Consider the following 22374-nt stretch of genomic DNA (forward strand, 5'->3'; position numbering starts at 1 on the left):
AAAAGCTTAATTTTAAAAATTTAAAATTAAAAAATAAAAATAAAATAATTTCTAAAAAGAAAAAGGGGCATAGCCCAAGGCATAAGGTTGGTAAGTGGTGGACCAGGGTTTAGGCACTGAGGCATGTGACTTCAGAGGCAGCCTACCCCAGCCCCAGTCTCGTCATGGACATCGGTCTTTATCTATGCCCGTTTCTTCCTGGGGAAGGAGTGTCACCTGCTCATCATCACATACCCCAGTGTTGAGAACACAGAAGACATTATTTGATAATGGCTTCTTAAAGTGACCTGGGGAGAGGTAGGAAGGAGCAGCACGATGGGAAGCTGGAGAAAGAAACGTTATGAGGCGGATAAAAGAGTGTCAGAGCAGTGGCAAGGCCAGGTGGACACCAGACGTCACCAGCATTCAGAGACCCCCGTTGGCTTGGCGCTGAGCCCCCCTCCCTACCAGCAGCTCTGCTGCAGGGCCGGAGCTGAGGGAGCACGACAGGGACAAGCGCGGGGACACAGATGGAGCTGAGGGTGGGGGGCTGGAAGGGGCAGGTGCAAGAGGGAGACAAGGCACAAGGCACAGCCTCATCATTTTGCCTCCAATGTGACGGGATGGCAGCTGTTGGGGCAGCCAGGACGTAAGGAGCAATCAGCTAGCAATTTACCAAATGCCGTCTCTGCGGCATTTGAAAGTGGAAGAAAAAGAAGAAAAGCAGAAAACAAGTGCTGTCAAGGATGTAGAGAAATTGGAACCCATGTGCGTTGCTAGTGGGGATGTAAAACTGTGCAGCATTGTGGAAAACAGTCTGGCAGGTCCTCAAACTATTAAACATAGAATTACCACATGACCCAGCAATTCCACTTCTAGGTATGGCTCAAAGGAACTGAAAACAGGGGCTCAGACAGACATTTGCACGCCTGCGCTCATAGCCGCATTATTCCCAACAGCCAAAAGGTGAAGCAACCCAAGCATCCATTAACAGATGAATGGATAGGGGCGCCTGGGTGGCTCAGTTGGTTAAGCGTCTGCCTTCGGCTCAGGTCATGATCCCAAGGTCCTGGGATCGAGCCCTGCATCGGGCTCCCTGCTCAGCAGGAAGCCTGCTTCTCCCTCTCCCACTCCCCCTGCTTGTGTTCCCTCTCTCACTGTGTCTCTCTCTGTCAAAAAATAAAATCTTAAAAAAAAAAAGATAAACAGATGAATGGATAAACAAAAATGTAGTATATACACACAGTGCAATATCACTGAGCCTTAAGAAGGAAGGAAATGGTGACTGGTGCTACAATATGCATGAATCCTTAAAGACACAATGCTAATGAAACAAAGCAGTCACAAAAGGACCAGTCCTGCATGATTCCACTTATATGAGGTCTCCAGAGTGGTCAAATTCCCAAAGATAGAAAATAGAATAGCGGTTGCAGGGGGCTGGGGGAGGGGAGAATGAGGAGTTAGTGTTGGATGAGTATCTGGGAGGATGAAAAAGTTCTGGAGGTGGATGGTGGTGATGTTTGCACAACAATGCAAATGTAATTAATGCCACTGAACCGTACATTTTTAAATGGTGAAAATGGTAGATTTCCCACAGTAAAAAAAAAAAAAAAAAAAAAAAAAAATAGGCCTAAGGGAAAACACTGAAGCAAGGCTCTAAAGTAGCCCACTAACTCCTGGGGTTACCTTAAATGAGAAGAGAACCTCTTTGAAACGGTGACTATGGCCAAGACAAAAATGTTAATTCCGTGGAAAAAAAAAAGAGAACCCAGAATGACATGGAAACAGTGCTGATTTGAAAAGCCAGTGTTACTCAGTCTCTTTGTACTCAACTTTTTTGAGGATAAGAATCCCTTTTAAACATGAAAAGGAAATTCCTCAATATACACACAATAGCATGTTTTGTACCCACTGATTGAATTCTTAATGATGATCCTTCCACATACATTCAAAAAAGGGTAGTATATATGTGAAGGAGACGTACTATTTATTCTGTCTACCAGCAATGTTTGAAGTACAAAAAGTAATTCTCTGATCCTTTATAATAGTACCTCAGGCCCCTGGGAACCCACCACCCACAGAGTGAGAACCACAGCTCTATGCTAACAAGAGACTAAAGCTCAGCTGTGAACTCCCAAGACTCGGTGCAAAACCATTAAATCAAAAATGCTATGATGCACAAATGCAGCTCTTTGCAGAAAATAAAAAGCGAAATATTTTCCCCCAGAAAGACAAAGTGTATTTCCTCTAACAGGAATGCACATGTCCTAGGCTAGATTTAATTCGGGCAGCCCTGCCTTACATAGAGTTCTCAGAGCCTGTTCAGCAGTATGACTATACTATGCCCCTCGCGCAGTCACTTCCCAAGGGAGCTGCCTCTTTGGGATTGCTGTTCCAAACAGTGGCATGCCTCTCAATGAGGATGTCTTCTAAACAATTTCCCTTGCCTCAAGCAATGAGAAATTTATCCATGACTACTGAGATATATAGTTGCTCAGAAATCACGTTCATTGCTGCCCTGGTATAAACATGCTGATCAGATACCCAGCACCGTGATGGGCAGACTCAGCTCAACAAGGGCGTTTCTCAATTTTAATTTGTTGTAAGCTACACTGGAGTGGGTTATTACTTGCTTGACTCACAGAGGTAGCATGAGGCTAAATGTGTAAAAAAGAAAAAGGTTGTTTTTTTTTACATTGACATATGTAACCAAAAAAGAGAAAAGAGTTCTATAAAAAGGCAAAGGGTTATTACTCTATTAAATCAGTGCCTTCCAGCGTGACCAAACTAGCCTGTGAAAATTGGTGATGAAGGGTGAACATGGGAAATCATCATCCACCTGTTAAGCTGGTTTTATGATACTAATACAAATATGAGTCCTAATAAAATTCTTGCATTAAATCCATTAACTCAAAAGTACCTGGAAGTTTTATTTTTTTTAAATATTTCATTTATTTATCTGAGAGAGAGAGAGAAATCACAAGCGGGGGGGGTGTAGAGGGAGAAGCAGACTCCCCAATAAGCAGGGAGCCCGATGCGGGATTCAATCCCAGGACACTGGGATCACAACCTGAGCCGAAGGGAGACACTTAACCAACTGAGCCACCCAGGCGCCCAGTACCTGGAAGTTTTAGAAACAGGTTACCAGGTTACCATGTGGTAGATCTAAAGCATCGCTGGACTTGTGGTGGCCCCAACATGCAAAGATATAAAATGTCTTAATAAAACCCCTGAAATTCTAGAAAGTGATCATGTGTTCAGTGGGCAAGTCCTAACAGATAATGAATATCCATAAAAATCTTCCACAGACTTTCCTCTGTTGGATGACCATTGAAGAAGAGCTTCTTCCACATTTCTTGAGTTTAGGGCTGAGTTAAATCCCCACTGGGAATTAAGGTCTTGGTGTTGGTTCCCTCAAACTCCAGATTCTCAAAACCATTGAGGCAGAGCGTTGAGACAATCTAATGAATCCAGGAAAAGGAGAATGATTTGGAGGGCAAGACCAGCTGGCTCAGATCACCAAGAGGCTAGGCTTCGAGCTGTGTGTTCCTCTTATTATCCACACTGACTGAGTTGTACGAAGTGGGGTGATGAGGTGCAAGAACAGAGAGTGGAGAATATCATCTGCCTGGCAACCTCTTTTTTGCAGGTGGCCCAGGACGAGACAGCCATTGCGACAGCATAAGCCCTTCTTTTATGAGCCCATATTTGCATTAGTCACATAGCAGACATGAGCAGGGGGACATTTAAATCCTAGATGAATCTCCAAGAGAAGGGAACACCATGAAAGAGATGTTTGCTAATAATGAACCAATATTAGGGAGATAGCGCAGGTGCCCAGAGAAGAATCAGAGACTATTGTCCAATTCAAAGTATCAACAGATCATATGAAACCAGAAAACTAAAACCCTTGGAAAGCAGAGAAAGACAGGGCCAATATTAACTTTTCGTCAACTAGCCATCTTTATCTGTCCCAAGGTCTTCCTAAATCTCTCATGGAGACTCTTCTGAACCATCAGATGCCAACCCTACCTTACAAGAGAAAGAAGGAAGGAAGGATAGTGGAAAGACTAAGTCTATGCATGCACACTGGGGCACAGTAATCTGCTTTGGGATCCTTGCTCTGTCATTTAGGGGCTGGGTGATCTTGGGCAGGTCACAGAGCAGTCTAAGCATTCCAATCTCGTAACATTAAGAAGATGATAATGGTCTCTCTGGGAAGGCCATGGTGCAGCTTACTCTGGGTGAAGCCCACAACCCAGGGTGTGGCATACAGTAAACTCTCAAAGCAGACTAGCAACTCATTTCTAGACTTCGATACTGAGGTGCCATAATACTCAGTCTGACCTCAACCAAATCCTACTGGACAAACGACAAATCCGAGGCTCCCTACAAAGGTCCCTACACATGGAAGTTCACCAGTGATTTGCCACCGCTAAGTAACAATCAGATTCCCAGAAGTTACCTGCAATCAGAGCTTGCCAAAGAGAGAGACTTTGTTAAAGCTACCTTAAAGATGTTTAAATGTTAAACATTATGTGGGCAGTATTTTATGTAGTTATATTTTAGGTAGAGTTTGAGAGCTTTAATGTTTATAGAAAAGAGTGAAAATGCATTTTAAAAGCCATTAAAGCCTACAGCGATCTCAGATGACCACAGGAAAGACCAAACAAACACCAGCTAGCTACCAAAGATGAGCCAAAAAAGAGGAAGAATCATACATTCGATTAGTGCCTATGGGGTCAGCTAACATCAGTGCTGAGATGGTTTGCCTGCTAAAAAATACCAGCCAGAACAATCTATCTTTATGTATATCACCAGGATCAGGCTCCCAGGCATTTTCCCTCATTGGTGACAAACGATCTTATTCCCAGAGCATAAAATTTCTAAAGCCCCCTTTAAGGACCCATGTGAGAGAGGAGAGCTCTGGGCAGGAATGGCACCAGTGCTGAAGAAGCAGTTAAGACCATTGGTAGGGACACGGAAATTGGAGTGGAAGATTCAGCCAGGGGAGCAGGGCATGCACCTTGGGACCTGTGGGGCAAATGACTCCTTACATTTCAGCAGAGCTGTGGCTTAACTGGGGCGATTTTGCCCCGAGGGGACATTTACTCATATCTGGAGATGTTTTTGGCTGTCATAACTGGGGGCACTGGTGATCCCGGCATCTAGTGAGTGGAGGCCAGAGATGCCACCTAACATCCTGCAATGCACAGGGCAGGGCCCATGACAAAAATCCAGACCCAAATGTCAATAATGCCAAGGCGGAGCAATCCTGCATTACAGGAAGAAAGAAAAGAGGCCTGAGGCCATTCACAGACAGACTTTGTCACAGGCTGTCATTAACAGATGTTGTGCATTCGGGCACCTGGTGTCTCAGTCTGTTAAGCGTCTGCCTTCAGCTCAGGTCATTATCCCAGGGTCCTGGGATCTAGTCCCGCATCGGGCTCCCTGCTCAGCGGGGAGTCTGCTTGTCCCTCTCCGTCTGCCCCTCCTCCCACTCATGCTCTCTCTCTCTCTCTCTCTCTCTCAAAGAAATAAATAAAATCTTAAAAAAAAAAACAGATGTTGTGCAGTCTGGTTTGTGAATGTCATTTACGGAGTATGTCTCAAGTTCACATCCGTGCCTATCATTAAAGCCAGACAATATCTTTAATTTAGAAGAGGCCTGTTTGATAAAGCTTTAAAAATATTTACCTTCTTTGAAATTGTTTTTAAAACAATTACTTCCCAACTCCTTCCAGTCCCTGAGGGAAAGTAAGAAAGCCATTGTTCACATTAAAACCAGGATCTTCTCTCTGATCAAAATAAACCCACGTTATCCATATAACATGAATTCTACTGAGTTAGGTCTCAGGAATTTTTAATACAGTATGCACTAGTTTAAGTGTGATACAGAGGCAAACAGACACATACACATATGTGTACACACACACACACACACACACACACACTTGGGCACTCTCACCCTCCAACCGCCCCCCCCCCCACCTCTTTAGGCTGGTGTACATAACTAACACCCAGTGAATATTTCCACTACTAATAGAATTGGAAAATTGTAGTTGAACTCACAGAGCTGAAAGAACACCCAATTTCCAAAACCAGAGATTTTATCTTCTTGAAATAATAATTCTTTTAAGTTAACCCCGTTGCAATTGGGGGCTAGCTCAAAGACCACTTGTGAGTAACAGAAGGCTCCTGCCATGTGTGCCCTTCAAAGTCTTTCCCTGACTCATGCCAGGCACATGGCAGAGGCCCCCAGCAGTCCTTGGCTTCCACCACCAGCCCCTGCCTGCAATCCAAAGTGATTGATTAGCCCACTAATTGAGCATCATTAGCAGATTGAGACTGTCATCACCCCGTCTTAAGCATCTTACAGCCTCTAAAGTCCCCAAGCAATCATGGTGCTCATAAGCCTAGGGTAATGTGTTATTATTTGTCAGCTACACCAAGGCTCCTTTGGCTCCAAAAGCAAACATTTCTGCTATATCCTTGGGGAAAAAGCCAAAGAAGAAAAAGAGTATCTCTTGGTTTTAAAGGTGATATCAAAAAGCTTGCTGTTCAGCCAGATAAAAAGAGGCAGCTGCTTCCCACCAGAGGCCAAAGTCCAGTTCAGAGCAAGAAAATGGGATCCAGTCCAAAATCTGACCAGTTTTCCTACAGCATCCTATCAGGTGACAGTTGGCCTGGCCCAGCAAAAGAGCCAGCCCACAGCAGGGGAGAGAGAAGCTCTAAAATCTGCTTCAGAACTCAAGGTCAGCCTTATTTAATCCCAAATAATTATCCTTCCTTGCTAACTGCCCAGATTTCCCTCTGGAAACCCAGGAAGAATTATTTTTACTTTATATTATATAAATACTTAAAAATCATCTCCATGAATTAGCATGACATGTTCAAAAATCTTACACTCTACATTGGTTTCATAGCATGGATGACTATATTTGACAGTAAATATTTTTGGCCCACCTGGAAGAAGTTAAGGCAGGATTACTAGTTCAAGCCCAGGCTATACCCCCAACTCACTATGTGGCTCTAGGCACATCACTTAACAAATCATGGGCTCCATTTCTCAGATGTGAAATGAGCCTCACAGAGTAGTGTTCCCCAAAGAGTGACCCACAGGCCAACTGCATCTAAATCTTAAGGATGCTTATCACCCTAGAGAGGGGCCCACAGATAATCCCAGACATTACTAGTATTCATGCATTTTCCCATCCTGGAAATCACTTCCTGGAGATCAAACAATGCATTACAGGCTCCTCTGTGGTTGGCTGGGGCTGAGTGACCGCTTGGAGCCAATGGGTCAAAAGGCCAAAGCTCCCAAGGGCCAGGGTGCAATGCCCATCTCTCTTCCTCAGCCTGGAGGGTTCCCAGAGCTACAGCAGCTCTAGCAAGGGTGAGAGGAAGCTAGGATTGTTTGATACCCCAGCATAAGTTAGTCTTCCCTGACTGATTCGAGGATCCCAAAGACCATCTGATTTATGACAAGGAGGGAAGATAGCTTCCCTATGAGTGGTCTATGTGGCTAGTGGTTGACTGACACCTGAGCCAGATGCTGTCATTTTCTTACCCCAACTTCTTCTTCGCTACCAGAATTCTCACTTTGTTCATCACAGCAAGGCAGTCAGTCCCAGGAGATGAAGCATGATGCCTCTGTGCCAAGGGTTCTGAAACTTTAGTAGGCATCAGAATCACCTAGAAAGCTTGGTGGATACACATTGCTGGGCCCCAACTTTGCTAAGAATTTTCATTTCTAACAAGTTCCCAGAGGATGCTGATGCTGATGGTCCAGGGAACCACACTCTGAGAACCACTGGTCTCAATCAATGGATCCCACTCTTCTTTGTCAGATACTCACTTTCTTAACTTCCCTTGCAGGTGGGAATGGTCATATGACCCAGTTCTGGTCAGTGAGACAGAGCGAAGTCTGCAGGGTAACTTCTGGGGAAGATTTTTCTCCCATAAAAGACCTTTTGTCTTGCCTTAAATGTGGTCGAGTGAAAACATGACATTTGGTCCTGAGGCAGCCATCTTGCAAACCATGAGGTAACAAGCCTGAGGATGAAAAGCCAACATGCCAAGGACAGCAGAGCAGAAAGAGAGAACAAAACATGGGTAAACTCGTGTGAAGTTGTGATTTATAACAGGAAATAAATATTTGGTCTTCCTCCCACTCCTGGCACAGAGGTCCTAAAACCCTTGGAACTTCCTGTGATGAGAGTGACAAAGGTGTTTTTTGTTACGTCAATGACATGACTTTTGGATCACCTAGGGATGGGGGCTGGGTGCCAGGGGAACCAACCAGAAATAGAGGTTTGGAACTCTCAATCCCACCCCCTGATTTCTGAGGAGTGGGGAAGGGCTAGAGGTTGAATCAATCATCAATGGCCAATGATTGAATCAATCATGCCTATGTAATGAAGCCTCCATGAAAACCCAAAAGGAGGGGATTCAAGGAGCTTCCAGGTTGGTGAACCTGGAACTATGTACTACTGTGCCAGGCCCCAACTTCCACAGGGACAGAAGCTCCTTTATCCAGGACCTCCCACGCATGTTCTCATCTGGCTGTTGACTTATATCCTCTACAATCCTTCAGAATAAACTTGTAATCTAGTGAGTAAACTGGTTTCCTGAGTTCTGTGAGCCATTCTAACAGATTTATTGAACCCAAGGAGCGGGTCATGGGAACCTGTGATCGACAGCCATATGGTCAGAAGCATAGGGAAAAACCTGGACTCAAGCCTGGCATCTGAAGCGAAGGGCCATCTTGGGACTGAGCCCTTAACTTATGGTATCTGATGCTATCTCCAGGTAGATAGAGTCAGAATTGAGTTGAACTGTAGAGCATCCAGCTGGCATCAAAGAATTGCTTGGTGGTGTAGGAGGAAAAAATCTACACATCAGAATTGGTACCACAATCCAATTCTCACTGGGGAACTGATACACCAAACCTGAAACAACCTTCCTCCAGGCTTCTTGTTATGCGAGATAAGTAAGTGTTGAACTTTTAACCCATGGTTAATCAGTGTTGGGGCAATGTCCATTTTCCTGGCCTCATGTTCCATGTTGAAGGACTTCAGCCAGAGTCTCACTCTGGCTGCTCAATCAGACAAGTGACTTACAGGCGGACTTAGCGGAAGGGACTGAGTTCCTTCACCTCAGCCCCCTTCTTATCCCATCTGAAACCATCTGCTACATAGAGGTACACTTTGATTTTCTCTCTATGATTTAGCAAGGTTAGTGGGGCTGACCCTGCTCTCATTGAGAGGGCCTGTGCTGCCAATGACTAGAAGAGATGGAATTTCTAAAATGGGCCATGAAAATATCCCTCCTCCTAATCCCCAGAACCTCTGCTATAATGAGCTATCACTCCCACGACTATGATATATCATATGGCACAGTTGACCTTAAGATAGGGAAATTAGCCATGTGAGCCTAATCAAATCACATGAGCCCTTAAAAGCAGGGCACTTTCTCAGGCTGGTGGCAGAGGAACAAAGGGAAGTCCGAGAGATACAAAACACCAGAAGAATTCCATGTTGGCTTTAAAGATGGAGGGGCCATGTGCCAAGGAATTCAGACATCTCCTAGAAGCTGAGCATGGATGACCTCCACCTGACAACTGGCAAGGACACAGGAATCTCAGTCAGTCCTATGACCAGTGGCAACTGATTTTTGCCAAAATCTGAATGAGTTTGGAAGCAGATTCTTCCCCAGATCCAGAGCCCAAACCAGCCCACACCTTCATTGCAGCCCCATGCTATGCTGAGCATAGCACCCAGACAAGCCCACCCGGACTTCTGACCTAGAGAACTGTGATACAATAAATGGATGTTGTCTTAAGCTTCTGCACTTGTGATAATCTGTTACACATCAGTAGAAAACTAATACAGCGGGGAAGTCCTTCTGATTCAGGGGGAAGTGGTTAATAAGTCTTTTTAGCATCAAAACCAAAGCTACAAGGCACCTGGGTGGCTCGGTCAGTTAAGCATCTGCCTTCAGCTCAGGTCATGATCTCTGGGTCCTGGGATGGAGCCCTGCATCAGGCTTCCTGCTCCTTTCTCAGTATGCTTCTTCCTCTCTCTCTGTACCTCCACTTATGCTCACTCTCTCTCTCTCTCAAACGAATAAATAAAATCTTAAAAAAAAAAAAGCTACATCCTCTGATCAGCTTATCAGCAATAAAGCTGACATCTTAATCTTCATCTGACTCGCATGTGTATTTCTCAATTATTTCTGATTTCAGAAGGGGAAAAAAGGGAAGGGAAAAAAGGTTTTATTTATTCATCCAATATAAACCCCAATAGGCAGATATTGTATTACTCTGCAGCCAAAAGCATCCCTAAATAATACATTAACCTCCAGCAACTCTTTAAAATGAGGCTCAGAGCTGGGATGTGGTAGAAAGACCCAAATCATGTCACCTCAGAACACAGGCATCCAGAAGGCTTATTTTATATTTTATCTTTACATTAAAAATCGTCTCTTCCCTACAGCTGAGAGAAAACACAACAGATGAAGAAAAAGACTTAATCTTTGAATGGGTGGGGGGAAAAAATGTACCTTCCCCACAGGAACTAAAAATCCATAACCCCCAACTTCGTTGGTTTATAAAATTTTCAATTTTCAAGTAATCACCTAAGAGTAGCTGGCCTTTGAGATGTCGTTTAAATGAATGGCAAAGCGCTTTGAGATTTTCCACCAAAACTACAGGCAGCCAGTGAAGTGCAGATGGGTTGTTTGTGTATTCAGGAAGTGCGCTTCTACTCCTCCTGGAACTCAGTCACTCCTTCCAACAGCACCCTCCTCCAATGCTCTGCAAATGCATACATCACAGGCTGCCAATTCGATAATACACTGCTATTTCCTTCCTAAAAAACTCCCAGTCTTTGATGGCGCTGCAAGGAATTGAGTGCGCCATCAGCATAAAAATGAAATGCAAGGTTTTTAAGGCTCTGTCCCAGAGTCCTTTGAACCATCCATCTGAGAGGCAGCTTTAAGGGAAGGAGATGAGTACTCCTTCCCTTAAAATTAGTTTGAAATTCATTAGGGGAAACTAAGTCCCCAAATTCAGTAGCAGATGTGGTCACAATGACTGCAATCTCTTCCTTCATTTAGAATATAGTAACTAATTTTTTTTTCCTAAAAGGGGTACTTCAAAAGCTTTTAGTGCAACCCTTTCTTTCTACAAATAAGGAAACTGAGATCTAGAGCAGCTACATAAAATTAAAAATGCCGGAGCAGTCATTTTTCCATTTGAATCCTGTTCTTCTGAGTGTTCAATCCTCTCTACCTTGGAGGGCCATGAGGCCCTGGCTAACAGGGCACCTCCGAGAAGCTCAAAGCAGCTCTTGGAGACAGGTTTGGAGACGGAGCCTGCCATGTCTGGTTTAGGGAAACCTAAACATCTGAGAAGCAGAGAAGTTGAGCTCTGACAGTTTCCATGGTGACCACTGAGCCCAAGTGCATGCTCTAATGAGCCAGCTGGGCAAGCCAGCACCTGGGAGCAAAGGTTGGGGGACATTCCAGGAACATCCACGCGCTGAGCTCCTCAATTGAAATCTGAATGGGTGGCTAGGCTGCTAATAAGGGCTTCTTTTGGGAGACAGATACACAGCAGATCTGAATGAACTCTATATATCTGGCCCTGTGCCAAGCTCTCTTCCACACATTATTTCATTTAATCATCACCAAAACCTTCTAAAGTGGATTCGAATTCTACCCTCCTCTTTCTCACCAATGAGTAAACTGAGGCCGCTCACCCAGGATCACTGAGCTCATAAAAGGCAGCTCTAAGCTAGTTCTCCTGCTCCATTCTCCCACGCTCACAAACCTGAAACCGCTCACCTGGGGAGCTCCCCTGTCTTTTTCTAAAGAGAAGTTGTGATTTCTTGTCTCAGAGAGAAAAACAAGTGCACATTAGAACTCACCACTGATCTATCTTTGCCCATCATTGCCAGATTCTGAAACGGTCTCAAATTGTCATTTTTAAAAATTAAGTCATCATCAGAAACAACTCCCTGAAGAAGGTTTGAAAGACTCGAGAACTAGGTCAATAATGAAAAAGAGAGCAGAAATGATGTTACACCTGAGTCAAACAAGCTTTCTGTGAGATCGTATGAATAAGTATTAGTTAAAGGGCATTGAGAACCCCAAGCCAATCACATCTGCTCCACAACCTGTCGCTGAGGACAGGAATGCCACCTTTAGTAAATAAATTCCTTGAGTTGAGTTTTTGTCCCTTGGTTAAAGGTAAGTATTCTCAGGAAGAAAAAAACCCACTAAGATATTGGCAATCATCAACACCTTAGTATAAATTAGTACAGCAGTGTACTATTGCTGAGAGCACTCAGAAGTGAGAGGACAGAGAGGGTGGGGCCATGAAGAGATGGATACAAAGCACGACGCAGTATCTGGAAAAGGCAGGCTTCTGGAAGAGGTCCTAGAAGCCAGGATCAGCCTAAAGACACCGGACTTGGAAATAAAAAGGAGTGAAGAATTTCCAATAACAAAACAAATGGATTTACTTCTCTACTTTATTGCAAATACACTTAGAAACCCATCTTCCATCTTTAAGATGGAACTGAATATGCCTCCCATCTTTAGAAAACCTTGTTTTGGCACACCTATACTTAACCCTCTTGTGTTGTGATTCCAGAAATACCACTGTAAAGAAGGAAACTGATAAAGAGAAGTTTAGGCACAGTACTTGTGACTACCATTGGCCAAAACAGAAAATATAATTATAACATTAAACTCTTCCGTTAAAAGTGACAATGATATGATAACACCGTAATCATTCCTTCTGGATCCCATCAGGCTAAAAAGCCAGTTGGATCGCAGAGTTTAGGGTTTAAATAGATGCAGTACTCACTCGAAAGACCTTCTCCACTCTTGCAATGCTCTTCCCAAAAATGGTTCCAAGTTGGTCTCCAATTCCAGCTAATAAGAAACCAAAGAGCGGAATTCCAAAGATGGCATATAAAATACAAAAGATCTTGCCTCCTTCAGTGCTTGGAGCAATATTCCCATACCCTGGTGAGAAACAGTAAAAAGAGAAAGGGAGAGTGGTGAGGTGGTAGAGAAATCAGAGAGCTGAACAAAAGAATCCACAGATTTCTTGAAGGGTTTCTGTGCTCCCCCACTTCACGAGCTTCCGGGAGCAGAGCATCATCAAAAATCTAACACTCAGGACATTGTTCCATTACTTCTCTCCCTCCTCTCCCTGGAAACAGTTTTAAGGAGATCCAGCCTTCCTGGATCTTAATGTGTTTAATTAGATTACATTTTAGGAAATTCGTAGTCACCCAGAATTGCACTGCTGATGAAAACAAGTATCATCCATTTCAGAAACACCAAATATCTTGGTTCAGGGGCTCAGGGAGACCTGAAGATCCAAGGAGGGTTCACCATTGCCCTTTTTAGATTGGAAAAGAGCTTCTCCTTTACAGTCTCTTCCCACGAGCATCCCCTCCACTTGACAGACAGGCTGTCTTCAACATTTGGCTCTATAGGGTGATGGGTGCTCCGCATTAGGCAGGATATGTGGTCTAGCACAAATTCAGAAAGGACTCATGGATCATACAGCCCTGAGAAGCCTGAAAACAGAAGAACAGGGAAGGAAAACAGTGCCTCTTCCCGCATTGACAGTGATGTTTGGCTCTACTTGGCTCTTTTTCTCTTTACTGGGAACTTTGCATCATGTCTGGGTCCTGCCTCTCTTCCCACCCGCTTCTTTCATCAAGGGCTATCAGGCGCTAAATATATGTTTATTGGTGGAATGGATGTTTGAATATAAAAGAATCTTTTTATAGCCATGTCTATAATATGTATTTCAAATAGTGCTTGAAAACACCAACATCTGCATTCTTAAGAATTCTGCAATTATGTAAGTAACTTCTCTATAGTGAGCACTGGGCTTCCTCTATATGGATGGGGCTAACGGAAGTGGTGCTGGGGAAAACAGGCTACGGTATTGGCATGATATATAGAGAGATGAGAATCTAAATTACTTGATATCCAGTTTCATGTCAATGAGTACTGCAATGTTATGCTAACTAGCATCTGGATAGTCACCCAACTGTTCTCCCATATTAGGGTAACTCAGGTGGGGCCTGTTTCTAAATCCATGAGATGAGTGAGTTACTGGGTTCAAGGCTGTGAGCATGTTAGGGATGCAGCACAGCCAAGGCCAATGTTGATGCTGCCCCATCCCGAACCTCCGATGAGCCTAGAAAACTCTCGCTGCTGCTGTCTGATTTTGGGTGATGAGTCACCTGACTATTTTCCTTTTCAATTTTCTTGTCAGAATCATTCAAACCTTTTATCATGAATTATCTAAATTCCAGTTTCCATTTCTCAAATGAGTGTTCAGGCAAGCCTTCCTCATCTTACATTCCTTTTACTCAGCACCCTTTTCACTTAATTGTGCAAAAGAGACTCTTGGAACTTTTTTCAGGTGCTTTCAGGAACTTGGACAAAACCATTTTTCTAGGGGCGCCTGGGTGGCTCAGTCAGTTAAGCGTCTGCCTTTGGCTCAGGTCATGATCCCAAGGTCCTGGGATCGAGCCCCATGTCAGCCTCCCTGCTCAGCAGGGAATCTGCTTCTCCCTCTCCCTTGCACCCTCCCCTGCTCTTGCTCACTCTCCCTCTCTCTCTCTCTCTCGAATGAATAAAATCTTTAAAAAAAAACAAAAAACATTTTTCTAAGTGTTGCCCTCTAGAATAATCTGATTGACACTGAAAAGGGAATAAATGTGCCTACACAGCTTCACTTCACTCAGGTCGATGGGGACCTATGGAAACATCTATGACTCTTGCTTGACTGTCTCAGAGTTGACCGATCACTGTCAGGGAAGGTAGGTTCTCTTTTTGTCTCAATATCTCAGAAGGAAACATGTTGTAGACACAGCACAGGCAAACAAATTGCTGAATAGGCATCTCATTAGCCCCAACAAGAGATGCACACTCTTCCCCCAGCTTTTGGTGAGGACCTGCCCCACTGCCTGGGTAAGGACTGTGTTCAGGGAATTTCCTGGTATCATCCAAGGGGCATGACAGAGAAGAGAGAAGACAGAGGGTCCAGATCCAATTCCACCTCACTCTACCTGGTTGTCCCCAGAGTCACTTAACCTCCACAGATCCCAGCCTTAGAGGGGTTTGAGGATCATGTGGAAAAATCAGTGAACTGTAAAGGACCATACGAATGCAAAGTAGTATTACTACTAGCAGTATTATTACTACAATTGGCTCCTTATTTAGTCAGTGTTTCACAGACTAGAACACTAAGATAAAGTTAAAGCAAAGCTCTTGGGTAAGGACACCAGTGAAGCAAAATTCAAATAAATCTTTAAATATATTTAAGGCCATCACTTCATACTGGGCATAAGGTAATTGCCATTCTTGAGTAACGCTGTGTTTGTGCATTGTGTGTGTGTGTACATGTGTGTGTATGTGTGTGTGTGTCCCTTGCCCCTGATGAACTATATGGAAAAGCTGTCCCAGTGGAACCCTCAACACTGTCATTCTAGACTTTTAATATTTTGGAGCTTTGCTCTGAGGCAATGGGAGGGCCACATGCCTGGATATTTGGCTCTACTTTACCGAGACCGTTAGACTGCTCTGCCCATCCATCCAGGATCCTTGGCAGAACTTTGAAGGAGGGGGTGGTGGTCATATAGGCTCAAGACTGGAGACTGCAGGGCTTCCTGTTCTGACGCTTCCACTTCCTGACTCTCAGATCTTGAGGATTTCCCTAACCTTTCTGCCTCACTCTCCTCCTCTGACATGGGGCTAAAGATAGCACCTGCCTTTTGCTATTAAAGATGAAATGAGGAGCGCCTGGGTGGCTCAGTCGATTAGGCGCCGACTCTTGGTTTCAGCTGAGGTCATGAACTCAGGGTCATGGAATCAAGCCCCACCACGTCAGGCTCCGCGATCAGTATGGAGTCTGCTTGGGATTCTCTCTCTCCCTCTCCCTCTACCCGTCCCCCCCAAAAATAAACACACAAATAAATCTTTTGTTAAAAAAAAAAAAAAGATGGAATGGGTTACATGTGAAGTATGAGTTGCCTGTGGAGATTAAATACATATAAATCATGACACAAATCATGACACAATACTTGGTAAGTATTAGCAATTATCATCTATCTTGCCCGGGGTTTTCTGTAGGAAGGAATCACTTCTGAGCAATATTTCTCTGGGAAAACTAAGCCCCAGGAGAAAACAGATGGTTGGTTCCTGTCTTCCGTCCGGAAACTCCGCTGTTCTCACACAGTGCCAGGCCAAGGAACAGAATGTCTACACCACCAGTGGGGCTGGATCCATGAGTTGGATGGGCCCACCGTTGCATTTGGGGTGTGGGCATCTCTCGGCGTGGCTAGGGGCAGCAACACTGGGAAATGAGATGGGGTGACATGGCAGCGAGAAAGGCAATTGGTCAGGGAGAATTAGCCTAGAACATGAGAACTGGTTTAAGGAAAGCAAAAGAAGTCGAAAGAGTGACTTCTGGCCAGAGAGGACCAGCCCGGCAAGGAGTATCTGTTATGAATGAGAAGGACCAAGGCAGGGCTTCACTGTGTTTACCTTTGGCCAGAAAACAGTTCCAGGCCCTTTTTGAAGAGAAAGCTGGTGTTTAAAGGAGGCTGCCTGAGTAGCTCATGTGTAACACTTCCATTTGCTATTTACATGCCAAAGTCAGATCTTTGCCAAACCATGCGCCGTTCAACCCTGTTATCTGGTTAAGAATGTGCGTTCTAGACCCAGAATGTCTATGTGTGCTAAACCAGCTTTCTGGGGGTGAAATCTGTGCACCCACACTAAGAAGGGCCCCATGCTTGGTGTATTGAGCTGCTGTTGCCATTTTGACGTTCTTAACCATTTTCTAGCAAGGGACCACATTTTCATTTTGCACTGGGCCCTACACATTATGTAGCTGATCCTGGTGAATGTAGCTAGGCTCCACTGCTTACTAGCCGTGAGATATTGGCCAAGTTACTTGACATCTTGGAGCCTCCGTTTTCTCATCGGTCAACTGAGGTTATTAACAGTACCTACTGGATATGCTTAATGAGAGACTAAGATAATTACGTGGAGCCCAGTGCCTGGCACCTAGTGAGCACTCAGTAAATGTTAGCCCCAATGACGGCTATCTCCAAAGCCACAGGTTAGCACCCAGTTCAGGTGCTGTGTAAGTAGAAATAGCTGCTCATGTACTTTGGCAGGTACAACTCCTAATTAAGGCCAACGGGCAAGTGACAGTTACTAGCTACAGTCTGGGACCTGACCAGGTGCTCTCTCTGATATGAGTAGAATCAGATGATTCAATCCGAAAATGTCTCAAAGACTAAAGTCTACTAGCATTCCATAGCTGTTGATAAGAATGCCATCATTTGCTGCCCTTACAAATAATGGCTTGTGGGAAAGCATCTGAACAAAGGAGTGAGCATCATTCCTCCAGCTTAGAAACCCTAGTTGGTGGGAACCCACCAGCAGAGTCAACAGTCAAGAGCAGGTGGGACTTTCCCACATCAGAATTAGTTACTGAGAGAGGGGACCGGGGACAGCGAGCCCTCTGCAAAGACTGAACTGGGTCTAGTCTTCCTTGGCATTGCTCCTAGTTTGGAGAAGTGCCTGAGTATATGCCCTTTTGCTACACATTTGTAAGCCTTCCTGTATATGTGAACATAAGAAAACATTGTTTAAAAAGAAGTACTTTGATATCTTCAGATAAAAGAGAACTCTGATACTGAGTAGTATCGCTGCTTTTCAGAAAAGACTGTTATTCCTAAGACCTCTCTATACACATTCTAAATAATGAACACATTTTTCTTGTGTCTGAAAGGTACTCATGTGGCTCATGAGAGTCTTTCTAGAAAGCAATTTGGCAAGCCTTTATTTTAAAGATTTTTTTTTTTTTAATTTATTTGAGAGAGAGAGAATGAGAGAGAGCAAGCACATGAGAGGGGGGAGGGTCAGAGGGAGAAGCAGACTCCCTGCCGAGCAGGGAGCCCGATGCGGGACTCGATCCAGGGACTCCAGGATCATGGCCTGAGCCGAAGGCAGTCGCTTAACCAACTGAGCCACCCAGGCGCCCCTGGCAAGCCTTTAAAAAGTCCATGCCCTTTGACACCACAGTTCCTTGGGGATTCTCCCAAGGAAACAACCAGAGATGAAGACCACACTTGACACACAAAGATTTTCACCGTGATGTTACACTATCACAAAATAGAAAGAGCTTAAGCCTCCAACAACATGTGACTATGGTGTGGGTAGTGTATTCAATGGAACCCAATAAAAATTATGTTTTTCAAAGAAGCTTAATAATATGGGAAAATGTTTACATTATTGTGTCACAAATTATATGAACTCAAGTAAGCAGGCTAATGTTTCGGTATTTCACAAATAATGAAAAGACAGCTCCTCAGCTCCAGCTACCCCACTGCACAACTCGTAAATAGTGGAAAATTTCTCAAGAACTGGAAGAATTCAAGGGCCCTGAGTTTTCTTAAAAGCCTTGCTACCATATGTGATGAATGAATTCACCACCAAATAATTATTCTTACCATCATTGTACTCAGGTTTTGTTTAGAATTCTCTAACTGTATGATTTTACAAAAAATCCTCCACTCTAGAGTTAAAATTTAGCCGGCTAAATGGTTTTCAACTTACAATGCTTTAGTTTTCAATTAAGAGAGAGAGTGAGAGAGAAAATAGTGCTTTTACCCATTGCGTGGAACAAAGACCCAGTCTCTAGGAATGATACTGAGCCATGATACTAAAGTGGACTTGTAATTGGGGCTGGGTTTTATCTTCATTTGTTTTTTGTTTGTATGCTTGTTTTATGGTAGTTTCCTGTTCAGCACCCACCTTCCCTGCAGATTTTGGGGAAGGGTCTTCATCCCATGCATAGATATGACATAGTGTCCTGCCTCCCACAACAGAGGCAACAGAGCCTCCCAGGCAGCCAGGACAAAAATGCCTTGACCCAGAGTCTCATCCAATCAGATGTTCTGCCTAAGACATCAAGAGTGAGTGGCCCAAAGAAGGTGGGGGATAGCACCTGCGACTGCAGGGTCAGGCACAGCCCATCAAGACCAGAGGACACTTATGGGCCCTCCGTGATCTCTGACCCATAAGTGTGTTATTACTTAGGATTTTTTCAGTTTTAGATCATAGAAACCCAAGGCAGTCTGGCTTGAACAAAAACAGAAACACACTGCCCACAGTAAATAAGGGATTCAGCATTTATTTCTTAACACTTTGTGGGTAGCTTCAACCAAAGTTCACAAGATGTTAGCCGGACCCCATTTATCACTCTGCTTTTCTTCTGTTGCTTCTTTAGTGTTACCTGAATTCTAGCCAAGAACATGACTGCCAGTCATGGGCCTACTATCTCTTTCCAGATTTACCTCCAGGAAGAAAGAGAGGAAGTCACTTCCTCCAAAGCTTAAGCAAAAGCCTAGGAACTGAGTTTCTAATTGGCCTAATCTAGATCTCACGTCCACCTCTGAACTAAGGACTGTGGCCAGACACAGGCAAAGCACTAGATTTCTTGGTTTAGGAAATGTGATTCATCCCCTGAAGCCTGGAGGCCAAGCTTGTGGAAGAAGACCACTTAGGAACTGGTTATCAGGAGACAAGAGTATATAAGGGAATGGACACCAGGCAGCAGAAGCCAAGGACTAAGAGTGATTTGCTCAAACTCAAAGATTCCAGTGTACATACATTACAAAGGGCAGCAAATGTTACATATCAAATGTTTCTCATTAGGCAGATGGCACCACCATTCCCCATCACATAAGGTCATGTGGTCAATAACCCTGTTGTTTAATAAACCAAGCCCCTGGGACCCTAACAAGTTGACACAATAAATACCATCAGTGTGCATTCCAACAAAGCTATAGTGTTTTTCAGTGCCTCCTACAGACCACTGATTTAACTATTTTATAAAGCAAGAAAGGGGCGCCTGGGCGGCTCAGTTGGTTAAGCGACTGCCTTCGGCTCAGGTCATGATCCTGGAGTCCCTGGATCGAGTCCCGCATCAGGCTCCCTGCTCGGCAGGGAGTCTGCTTCTCCCTCTGACCCTCCCCCCTCTCATGTGCTCTCTCTCATTCTCTCTCAAATAAATAAATAAAATCTTTAAAAAAATAAAAAAATAAAAAATAAAGCAAGAAAATTAGGATTTTCCTTTTTCTGTCTTCTTTAACATACACTAATGTCTCATGGATCCAACACTGAGTACTGGAGGGCATTTCCCAAAATGTACCTCTTGAAGTGGCTCAGACTTCTTCAGTTTTAATTATTTTACAATAAATCCTCCTAAAATGCATGACACATTTCCTCATCTTAGTAAAACCAGGCTGATGAACACAATTTAACCTGAGACTGGTCTTTTCTGACCCACTACAGTGATGCTCTAGGGTGTCATTGAGTTCTATACCAAATGGTGCCAGGCCACCCTGCTTCCTGTGTTTGGAGCTGTAAGATTGTGGACTAAAATGATCCAGTCTGGTCTAGAGTGTCAAAAGGCTCCTAGGCCCCAAACCCACTAGTGCAATGCACACCTCCAATATTTGTAATAGCCAATCTTAATATATTTGTATATTTGCAAGTGTGAACATGGTATGTCATATAATTAGATTAAAAGACTTTCTAAAAAGAAATGCCAACTCTGTTTCATCCCAAATTTTCTTATTGCATATAACTTTTTGAATGAAATGACACAGGTCCTAAAGGCTAGGTCTAAAAACAGTAACAAAAGCCTGTGCCTCTAAAACAATCCTTAGCCTCGGAAATTTGCACCAATAGGAAATTGATCATCAAAGATGTACGTCCTCCAAGGAGGGCACACTATCCAACACCCACATAAGAGGTGGTTGTGAAGGGTTAGGGAGAGGGAAGAACCTCCCAGAAGGCAGAGCTGGGCCTCAGAGAGCAACAGATGAGGGAGGTCCTCCCAGAGAGCATAAAGGGTGTTAATGATGAGATCCTCCCACCTCTCAATGCTATGTGTCTCCCATTCTTCTGAATGAGGATTTTTATTGCAGTGTGACGACACTTTTGTAGAGGGGCAGAAAACTCTCATTTTCAACAGAACTGGGAGAGGAATTTTATCCATAGCTTCCCCCATATGTGTAAGGATTACCAAAAAAGTTGGACGGATGCCATATGGGAAAAAATAAAGAGAAGAGGCAGAGAGAAGGAAGAAAGGGCCCATCGGTGGAAAACCCTAGAAAATGCCAGCAAAAATCCAATTATGAAGGCGAGGGTCTCATTCTGAACTTCAAAAGAGATATTCTTGTTTGCACCAAGTATAGAAAACTGGGTGAATAGAGAGAGCAGCAGAAGCCCCCTTGAACATGATCTGGTTCAGAAAAATCAAAGAGGCAGGACTAAACAAAAAATAACATAGATGGGTCACATTTGCAGGCAACCCTCTCTCTTTGGCAGCAGAAAAGTTGAGGATGTGCTACCTGGAAAATTACGCCACCTCTCCTGGCTCTCCTCTCCCCAGCCCTACATAATCATTTGGCAGATAGCTGTATCAGGAATATCCAGTTTGTTGGGCATCAAGTATTTAAAAGGGAAATCATCCAGCATAAATATAAAACTTCTGCTTTTTTTTTTTTTTAATGTGGAAGGAGCAGCAACACTTACCAATGGATGAAAGACACTCAGCAGAAAAATATTGGCCCAACCAGGCACAAAGTTTGACCAATTATGAAGTAATCACCTCCAAGAACCTTCACAGCAAAACCACAAAGCACAAAAGCAAGAAATCAGGAAAGAACCGAAAAGATAACAAGGAAAAATGGAATGTGAGCTAATGGAATTCAGGAAAGAACCACGAAGGGAAAAAAGTCCCCTAATGATCACAAAAATGAAAATAAAATTGGAAGAAGTACATGGCAAAATAGGCACTGTGCAAAAACAGGAAAGGAATAGAGAAGATAAAATGAACAAAATGGAAACCACATTTTATGAGTTAAAAAGGAGTAGAGGGGGAAATGACAGGCACAGAAGACAGGGAAAGAAGTGACAACACACATATAGTCAGAATCCCCAAAGAACAGAACCAAAACCATATGGCAGAGAACCGTGTTTAAAGATGACAATCAAGAACACTTTCCTGAAGGGGAAGGGGGCTGGGGGGATGGGGTAATTGGGTGATGGGCATTAAGGAGGGCACAGGATGTAATGAGCACTGGGTGTAATGAATCCCTGACCTCCACCTCTGAAACTAATAATGCACTATATGTTAATTAATTGAACTTAAATTTTTAAAAAAGAGAATAAAAAAAGAATGCTTTCCTGAAATAAAAGGGACAAAGCCTAATAGTATTATCAGATGAAAGATAAATATTCTTTTGAGTAGCCAAGCAAAAAGGTGAAATC

The 22374-nt window shown here is 43.8% G+C and overlaps 1 protein-coding gene across 3 annotated transcripts in view; it reads right to left on the minus strand.

Annotated features, from left to right (window-relative positions):
- Nucleotides 1-22374, minus strand: part of KCNK10 (potassium two pore domain channel subfamily K member 10) — a 134175-nt gene that overhangs the window by 28615 nt on the left and 83186 nt on the right. For all 3 annotated transcript variants that reach the window (XM_032405723.1, XM_032405721.1, XM_032405724.1), the window contains one exon: nt 12854-13014. In XM_032405723.1, the coding sequence (XP_032261614.1) occupies nt 12854-13014 (161 nt within the window). The remainder of the gene's footprint in view (nt 1-12853; nt 13015-22374) is intronic.

This window comes from Phoca vitulina, unplaced genomic scaffold (assembly GCF_004348235.1).
Source record: "Phoca vitulina isolate PV1807 unplaced genomic scaffold, GSC_HSeal_1.0 scaffold7, whole genome shotgun sequence".
In the NCBI taxonomy this organism is placed as follows: domain Eukaryota; kingdom Metazoa; phylum Chordata; class Mammalia; order Carnivora; family Phocidae; genus Phoca; species Phoca vitulina.